The following is an 8,731-nucleotide window of genomic DNA, read 5'->3' as shown; positions in this document are numbered from 1 at the left end:
GGATGGGGGGGGGGGGTGGCATTTCCGCTAGGCGGGGAGGACAATGAGGGAGCGAGGCAAGGATGGAGCCTAGAAGCTAGGCAGGGCTCACGCATGCTTCCTGCCACACAGGCTGGTTTGTGCGTGGTGACCAAAGCCTCCTGTCCGCGCACCACCACCGCTACCACCGGCACCTGTGCCACCAAAAACAAACTTGGCGTGTAATTGACAGAGTGCCGCAAGGGCGTTATGGTAATGACCGTGCGCCGTTAACACGTCGCGTGTGTGTGTGTGTGTGTGTCGCGACATGTTTTGAGTTTGTTTAGCTGGACGCACATTGCAGCCCAACTTACCAGCTATTCTTGATCCAGAAAGCTTCGCGTGTGTTGTCATAGCCTGTGAAAGGGCGCGCCATGCCAACGTGCACACACGTCACATGTAACCAGGATATGCCCCAACAGAGCAGGTGTCTAAGTACGTCATTGAGGCTAAGAAACCCTCGAGCGGGCGGATATGATCGGGCCCAGCGTGACTGATGGTGACGCATTGCGCACACACCGACAAGGGCGATGGCGTGTCCAACAGAGGTCGGATTCTTTTTCACTTCATCGTTCGTGATCTCATATATAGAAGTAATTGGATCTCTGTTGTTGAAAAAATTTCTCATATGGTTGCCGTGCAGGTTGATGCGCGTGATGACGGCGCCATAGTTCCTACGAGTGACGCGGGGGGATGCTAGGCTTCGTGAACACGAAGTTAGTCATCGATCAGAGAGGGTGCAGGATTTCAAGCTCACCGACTTTCAGCAGCCTTGACACACAATATGCGTGCTTGAGATTGACATGATAGCCAGTAATGTTTGAAGCACAGCCCCATAGGAACGCCCACACACACGACAATTTTTATAAGAACATGTGCACGACAATTCTACATGCTGGACAAACAATTCAGCAGACCGCAAACATGGTTGGGAATATGACACGACCTGCTCACACAAACCTGATGTGGTCTTGCACCTCTGCAATGGTTATAAGCGGCTTCGCCCGTGTGTAGTCAAAGGTGCCACCTGGGAGCTCATCTTTGCAGGGGCGTTTGCACTCCTCTGCGGCAGGCAGTAGGGTGGGTGTGACACAGAGGACGACCTTGCGAGATCCAACATCGGCTGTTTGCGGATGTGCAGCTGGTCCTGTCAGCCCTAAAATGCACCGCACTCTATCGCCTCGTAGCGTTCAAATGGGTGATCTGTTGTGCACGCAGGCGCACAAGCAACGGCCGTTTTGCAGCAGAAAACTTGTTGTTTGATGCCATGTGTCAATTGATTGATGCAAAATTGCAGCAAGTGGCTCGCATGCGTATTTGGAAACACAACGCTTTTCAGGGGCTCACCGCGTGCGCTTTGGAATGTTTCGGTGTTCAGCGGTTTGCAGCTGCGAGATTCCAGCACCTTGACACCGCTCAGCGCTTTCATCGCGTCCACGACCTTCCAACCACCACGGCAGGTGTCGGGAGAGTTGGGCAAGCACGAGAATAGCTGCAGTTCGCTGACAACCAGCCCCGCATCCAAGGCGCTGACGCGGAGGGCCGAGGCCATGGTCGCCTCCGCCACAGCTGCGCATACGCGGTGCATGTGTCGCAGTCGCCCTGCGGGCGCGGTGCACGTGTATCATGGCAATTGTGCACTAGCGGTCAATGCCATGATTGCTTCCATCCTGCTGAAGAGCCGTGTGGTCACACAAACAATCTGAGTGCGCACAAGCGTACCATGCAAGTCGCGGCATGGATCCGGCAGCAAATTGACGTCAGGCAGCAACCCTCCTCACCTGATTCTGTGCTTGTGTGGTGAAATCAAACCCTCCGGTGTCAGAGGCCATGTCAGACCTAAGGGCGCGTGGGCCATACCAAGGTGGGGCAGCCAGATGAATGATGGTGGTGGTCGCGTGACTCGGATCGAAAGCTTCACGACATCATCAACCCGTTTGCTGAAGAACGCAGACATGCGCATGCACGTGCTGTAAAAATGCATGTATGCACGTGCACATGCATATGTGTAAATGCGTGTGTGCGCACGCTGTGTGTGCGCGCGCACAAGTGTGTGCGCCAACACGCACTTGTGGGCGTGCGTGTGTGCGCGGGTGCGTTCGTGCGTGCGTGTGTGTGTTTGTGTGTGTTCACGCGCACATGCGCGTTCAAAGGTTTAGGTCGTGCGCCGCAATACCCGTCCGACTCGGGCCACGCAGCAACCAGACCAACGGATTTGGTGATGAGATTCATTCTTATCATTGAGAAGCTCATGCAGCTTGCCGGTCAGCATGTGACCGGCAAGCTGCTGCTGACCACACTGTCAGTAGCCAGGCCACAGTGCAGGCCAGCTGCGGTGGCTCAACAGCCAGCTGCAGGCCTCTCAGACCCGAACCTGGGTTTGGGTCCAGAGCTTAGGGCTTCAACCCGATGCAAGCCCATGAAGGATTGGGCAGCGCCACTACTGCTCACAAGATAGGGCCCACAAGGCCAAACCCTGACCCCCAGGCCGTAGCCTGCTCGCCAGCCTTGCGATCTCGATCCCTTGCAGAAGTGCAAGGATCGGCAGTGAGCCTCGGATGCTCATCAGAAGCAGTTGGCTTATCAGGTCAGCCTATCAGCCAGCAGACCTGGCACACAAACACCAAGCACACCTGTACTTAGCGGGGGATGCTGACGTCAGCAGTGCCGCCTTCTCCAGTACGTCCGCAGCATCCACGCTCCGCCCGCACAGCGTGGCGCTGCCGCGTGAGGCGCAGCCGCTGCCCTGAGCCCACCGCTGCTGCCAGGCAGCCGCTTTGGCCTTTGTGGCCTGCTGCCAGTCGGTGTAGAGGTTCCTCGCCTCCAGGGAGCTCGAGCCAAGCTCTGCGTCGGTGCTGGGCACGCCCTGGGAGGCCGCGGGAAGCGCGAGCATCAACGCCACCGCTGAGGCCGCCGCGAAGGCGGCCCAGCGCCGCAGCAGCATCTTGAAGTGGTAGGGCCGTTGAAGGGGTGAAAAGGGGTTGACACAGGGGGGAGGTCCCCAGGATCTGGCTGGGCCACGAGACGGCACGAGCGTAGGCACTGCTGCTCGCAGGCCGCCCAGGGAGCCGCGCCAAAAAGAGGCTGCGGCAGTGCAGCTCAGCTGCCGAGCAGGTACTGTACGTGCACGTGGGACACACCTTCTACTGCCGCAACACAAATGAGCGTTAGACGTGCCGTCGGTCGGCCCTCGACCGATGGGTGCCCCCAGCGGTGGATGCTCGGATTTGTTACAGTTACTGCAGAAATTGTCGCGGAATCACGTTGATGAGCTAGATATTCAAAAATTGATGATATCGGATGCACCGGAAGGCTTCGAGGGCGGTGTCAGATCCACTTGGGAAATTCATTCGAGTGTGACAGAGGGTGGGGGCCAGGATGGAGCCGCTTTGCAAGAACAAACATTACATACTGTACGTGCTTCCATGAATGCCAGGCGCATGAACCTTACCAACGTAGACAAAATTCCGTCGTAGCATGCATGCAGTAACGAGGGCGATTACCGTGGAGCGCCTAGAGTGGTCACCACCGTGGAACCGTAGATGAACCTTACCAATGGAACAAGCTGGCAGCGCCGGCAGTGGGCATGCAGCCGGCCGGGCACAACTGCAGTGCCATCCAGCAGTCGCAGCAGCGGCAGGCGGAGCCGGCGGCACTTGAAATGTAGCGCAGCGCAGCGGCTGGTGCTCTACACAAAACCCGACTGCCCATTGTGCGACGGACTAAAGGTGACCCGCCACTACCGTGGTGTTGCACCCACATCCGTCGCCCTGCAGTGCCAGCCAGCGACGGCCGTTGCTTGCTTTCGGTTGTTGTGGAAATGCATGCATTCCCAGTCTCAACGCGCACCGACGCCCCTGCCTGAGAGCGCAGGACAAGGTCACAGCACTGATCGACCGTGCCGCGTTCATGCCGTCGGCGCTCTCGGACGCCGCCCTGGAGGTGCCGGGGGTCGCCGCGGCCAAGGGACTGGGGGCCCGTCGGTTGCACAGGCAGGGCAGCACTGTTTTGCCCCCCAGCACGACGACGAAAAAGAGTGACCCACGCGCTTCTGATGCTGCTAGCAAATCGCCCGCAAAACATCTGCGTTCTCAGCCAGGCGGTCGCGCCCCGCCCTTTGCTGCTTGCACAAGCTTTACTTGAGACCCGCACCAACGCCCCCGGGCCGCCAGACCCCAATCATGAGAGAAGCTTCCGCGTTGCCTGCTTCTCATCCCCAGCCCCTCTCCTTCGCGCTCATCCGTCATGCCCCGCCAAAGGTGCGTGACATCTCCACCAATGCGGAGTGGCAGGACGAGATGCACCTGTCTGTCCCAGTGCTGGCGGCCCTGGATGCCGCGGGCAAGGAGGTATGCCGAGGCCTGTGCAGGCAGGGCCCCAGCAGCCCGGAACGCCGCATGCCGCCATGCAGGCGGCCGACCCGCTGGGGTTGCTCTCCCGCACGAGGAATCCATCAGCGAGGCAGCTACGCAATAAGCCCGAAGCGCACCACTGCCGCTCGCCAACAACCGCACGTCCCCAATACCGTAACATACCCTGCCGATGCAACATTCAGCCCGTCGTTGCTTCCCCGCCGCCGCTGCCGCCGCCTGGGCCTCTTCAGGTTGTGCTGCCGCGGCCGCAGCCGAGGGTCAGCGCCGACCGGCTGGAGCGGCACTTGGAGACTGCCCTGAGGGAGGCGGGGCTGCTTTGATTCAAGCTGCAGGGCTGCTCGGTGACCAGCACTCTGCGCGCGGAGGGGCCCTGTCAGCAACGGTTCATGGGGTCTGTGCGCGTCACGTGGATCATTATCTCCTATTAAGCGGATTTCCATTTCACCGCATGTTGATCAATGAATGCACAGCAACGACGAGTCATATCCATGACAGCTTTCCTTGACTGTCATACTGGAACCACCCGGGAACGGCAGCCTGCTGCTGCGCTTGGTAACATGAAACAAAGCATAAAGCGAGATGCACCCCGTGCAGGTTCCTGTGGAGGGCAGACACCTGGGTTTCCAGTTGCTGCATCATGTCGTCCGGTCCCCCCAAAGCTGCGGCCGCGCTCGCCAGTGACCGGGTCGCAACGTGTTCCGTGCGTGCAGATACAGTAGACACGACTGTTTATGAAGCAACATTGATTTCATGTGAGGGATGTGCAGAAGGGGCTCACATCATCACCTTGAACTAAGCAATTTCAAAAGGGCACATGCTCACAGCTGGCTGCATGACGTCCTGAGGTCAGCAGCTCGGGCAGTGACAAACCCACGTTTCACATGTGCCTAATCATGAGGCTTGTTGCGTTCCATGCAGGCCCGAAGCAACATGCACCCACTCCGCCAATGACTGACCCAACATGCAACGTGGAGAACAACTCTGTGACTGCGAGGGTCGTGTGAACTGCCACCCACCCCTCGTAGGCACCCCAGTGCTCCCCAGCACTCGTGACTGCATGCATGGTTTCAAGCCTATGTCGCCCACAGTCCAGCAAATGCACACCTGCAGCAACACGCAGGCAACTTGTGCTGAAACGCCTGGTGACGGCGTCCAAGTCTTTTGTAATGACCGGGGGTGCCTCGGCAGGATATGCTTGCGGTCCCCCGGGCGCTCATACACAAGCAGGATCCGATTGGCATGTAATTAAGTATTAACTACGGTAGCATTCAAGCTTTCTTCCAGGCTGAGCTTCGCGTTTGAGCTGCCTCACAATCAGCGGCGGCCACGTCCATTGAATACGAGACTGCAATGGCTTTTTTATCCAGCCGTGGTCCCTCTGTGCTGAGAGCACCCGCCTGCCGGACCAGGTGCGGATGCTACAGATCATTCGGCCGCCTAGGCAGTGTTTTCTGGCTATGAATCTATAAATGGTCGGAGAAACGTTTGACATCCCTTGCACGTGCTGAACCGCAGGTCCGCTGCAGTGGCTCGGGTCCAGCCGTCAACGGTGCGGCGCCTCGTCAATGCGCCGCATTGCCAGCGATGTGCTGCTTGCATGCGCTTATGCATGCATGCAAAGCACCACGCCATACACCATTCAGCACACCTCACGCGAACGTCCGCCACGCCGCGCCGCGTGCAGGCGCGCGTCGTGCGTGCTGCGGCGGCGCCCGCCGACGCGGCCGAGGTGCAGCCGCTTGAGAACTACGAAGGCATCGACTGGACCGAGGACCTCCCCACGCCTGTGAGCGGGGCGCGCGCGCATGTCCTTCTCGTCAGCAGCCGTGTAACGAATGGATGTGGCGGCAGCGCCTTCGGCATGAGGCTCTATAACGCTGCCCTGCCTTGCAACATGCGCCTAGAGGCGCATCACTATGATTATGACTATAACAAGTTGCAAGTTGCCCGTTTTTGCCGCCGGAGCCGTCTGCTGACCAGGCTGGCGTCCCCCCGCATGCTCCCAGGTGCGGCGGCGCGTGGCTGCGCTGCGGGAGGTGCAGGCGAAGCAGGACGAGGTGCAGCGCGCCTTTGTGCGGGAGAGGGCCGAGCTGGAGGCCAAGTTCCAGGGGCAGCTCGGTGAGGCGGGGGGTTGCGCTTGAGGAAACAGGAGGGGTCAAGGGGCGAGTGAAGCACAGGGCCCAATCAAAGCAAACGTTGCAGAGGCAGGAGCAGAGGTGTTGTTAGGTGCTGCTGCACCTGCGGGGAGGGGCGAGGAATGAGCGGGGGGATGAGCGAAGTGGCCGAGCGCGCGGGATGCGGGACGGACGTCTGGCGGCGTGTGCCGCTCGACTGATTGTGGGCGCCGCGCCATGGCAGCTGCTTGGCAGAGGGTTTTGGTGCAGTTCGTGGCGCTCAGGGCCGCTGGGCGGCGAGCGGTATATGCGCCACGCTCCTCCTTTTGCTCGTCGACTGGCAGCAAGGATCCAAGCCTTGCCCTCAGACGGGCCAACCTAAAGATCGACACACGCGTGCGCGCGCGCACACACACACACACACACACACACACACACACACATACACGCACACACACGCGCACACACACGCACACACACACGACCCGACCCGCAGCCCCCTTGCTCGACGAGCGGTCAGCGGTGGTGGCTGGCCGGGCAGAGGTCGGCAAGTTTGACATCCCAGACTCCGAGGAGGAGGGTGAGGGCCACGCCTTGCAATAACCATGGCGGCGGGGCGCAGACCTGGGCCGCGAGTGGGGCGGCCGCCGGCGGCGCGTCATTTCTGGGGTTCTGAATTCAGCTGCTGGATAGGCCCGCCAGATTCGAGCCTGCGCGGGGCCCGGTCCCGCACATGTGCCGCCGCCCTCAGGCGCCGCGCCCCCACCGCCGCCGCGCGTTTGCAGACGCCGGCATCCCCGAGTTCTGGCTGACCGCCATGACTAACCACGAGATGGTGGGGGAGCTCATTACGGAGCGCGATGCTGAGGTGGGTCCTGATAGTCCGCGTGCGCCGCTTGCGCCCCCCCCCCCCGGGCGCCGCGGCTCGCTTAGCTTCGCATTCCTGGCACCGCTACGCACAGAAGGGGGGGGGTCTGTGGAGTGGCAGGGAGCGCGGTGTGCCTGGATTGAGGCGGGCATGCGCGCGGCGCGTCGGTGTGCATCCCCTGAGTTTACCCGTTTGAGGGGTGGCGCGTCGAGTGCGGCGCTGTGAGCGGACAGTGGCCGGCGCACACACACGCGCGCAAGCACGCACACACCCACACACAAACACACACACACACATACATACACACACACACACGCGCGCACACACACACACACACACACAAAAGGATGCCATCCCCGCTCACACTGTAATGCACCAGGTCCTGGCGTACCTGAGTGACGTCCGCGTGACGTCACTCACAGGCGACGACGCCGGCAGCTTCCGCCTGACCTTCACATTCTCCGAGAACCCCTTCTTCAGCAACAAGGTTTGGGGTGGGCGGTTGTGTTTGACGTTGGATGTACGATGTTTGAGGGTTGGGGTCAGGTCAAGGGTGCATAGGCGGCGGCCCCGAGAGGCCGCCCAGGCGACTGGTTAAAACGCCTGCTCCATGCAGGCCGAGGTGTGGCGTTTCTGCCTACTGGCTGAACTCCGTATGCCGCATCCTGAGGGCCGGCAACCAACGCAGCACCACCACGTCTCCCCGCCCCACGCCCTCTGCGAGCCCGGAACGTCTCTCGCTACGACAAGAACCTCTGCCCTATCCCGGGCCCACACACACACTCACCTACATACAAACACATTCTTGAAGACATTTTCTCGGTCAATAACACATGCCAGAACACACTCATATGCATACATCCCCCCCACACACACACACATGCATGCACGTGCACATACACCAGTCACCCAGCGCACATACATCACCCGATTGCCAACAGCCAACACACACACACACACGCACGCGCGCGCAGACCCTGGAGAAGACGTTCTACATGGACGACCCCGACGAGGTGGTGCCCCGCAAGTTTGTCGGGACACAGGTGCGTGGGCGGGCGGGTGGCCGCGTGCGCGCTCGGCTGTGTGTCTGGGTGCAGTCTGTTGTGTGGTCTGTTGTGCGGTCTGCTGTGCGGTCCGTTGTGCAGTCTGTTGTGCATCTGGGTGCGCGAGCGTCCAGGTGGCCGGGCATGTGGGTGTGTAGGGTGGCACATTGTGTGGGTTGGTCGCTTGTACGCAAGGACACTGCAGAGTATGTGTATGGGTGGAGGGGACGATTTGCGCTCTTGTATCGCGGTCCTTACGACTGCATCGTGCGTAGTGGGGTGGTGGGGGGCGTGCGGGCTGCGGCCCGCCCCCCC

The 8,731-nt window shown here is 60.4% G+C and overlaps 1 protein-coding gene across 1 annotated transcript in view; it reads left to right on the top strand.

Moving 5' to 3' along the window:
- Positions 1-5,741: 5,741 nt before the first annotated feature.
- The window catches only part of MNEG_1311 (Putative nucleosome assembly protein), a gene marked incomplete at both ends in the record, with an annotated part of 4,980 nt that continues 1,990 nt past the window's right edge, over positions 5,742-8,731 (top strand). The window contains 8 exons of the mRNA XM_014050208.1: positions 5,742-5,800; positions 5,907-5,940; positions 6,076-6,177; positions 6,398-6,509; positions 7,002-7,085; positions 7,291-7,373; positions 7,753-7,860; positions 8,348-8,416. Of these exons, the coding sequence (XP_013905662.1) occupies positions 5,742-5,800; positions 5,907-5,940; positions 6,076-6,177; positions 6,398-6,509; positions 7,002-7,085; positions 7,291-7,373; positions 7,753-7,860; positions 8,348-8,416 (651 nt within the window). The remainder of the gene's footprint in view (positions 5,801-5,906; positions 5,941-6,075; positions 6,178-6,397; positions 6,510-7,001; positions 7,086-7,290; positions 7,374-7,752; positions 7,861-8,347; positions 8,417-8,731) is intronic.

The sequence above is a fragment of the Monoraphidium neglectum genome, assembly GCF_000611645.1.
Source record: "Monoraphidium neglectum strain SAG 48.87 unplaced genomic scaffold scaffold00128, whole genome shotgun sequence".
NCBI lineage: Eukaryota > Viridiplantae > Chlorophyta > Chlorophyceae > Sphaeropleales > Selenastraceae > Monoraphidium > Monoraphidium neglectum.
Note: the sequence above shows the minus strand (reverse complement) of the source record. Positions and strands in the feature narration are given on the sequence as shown.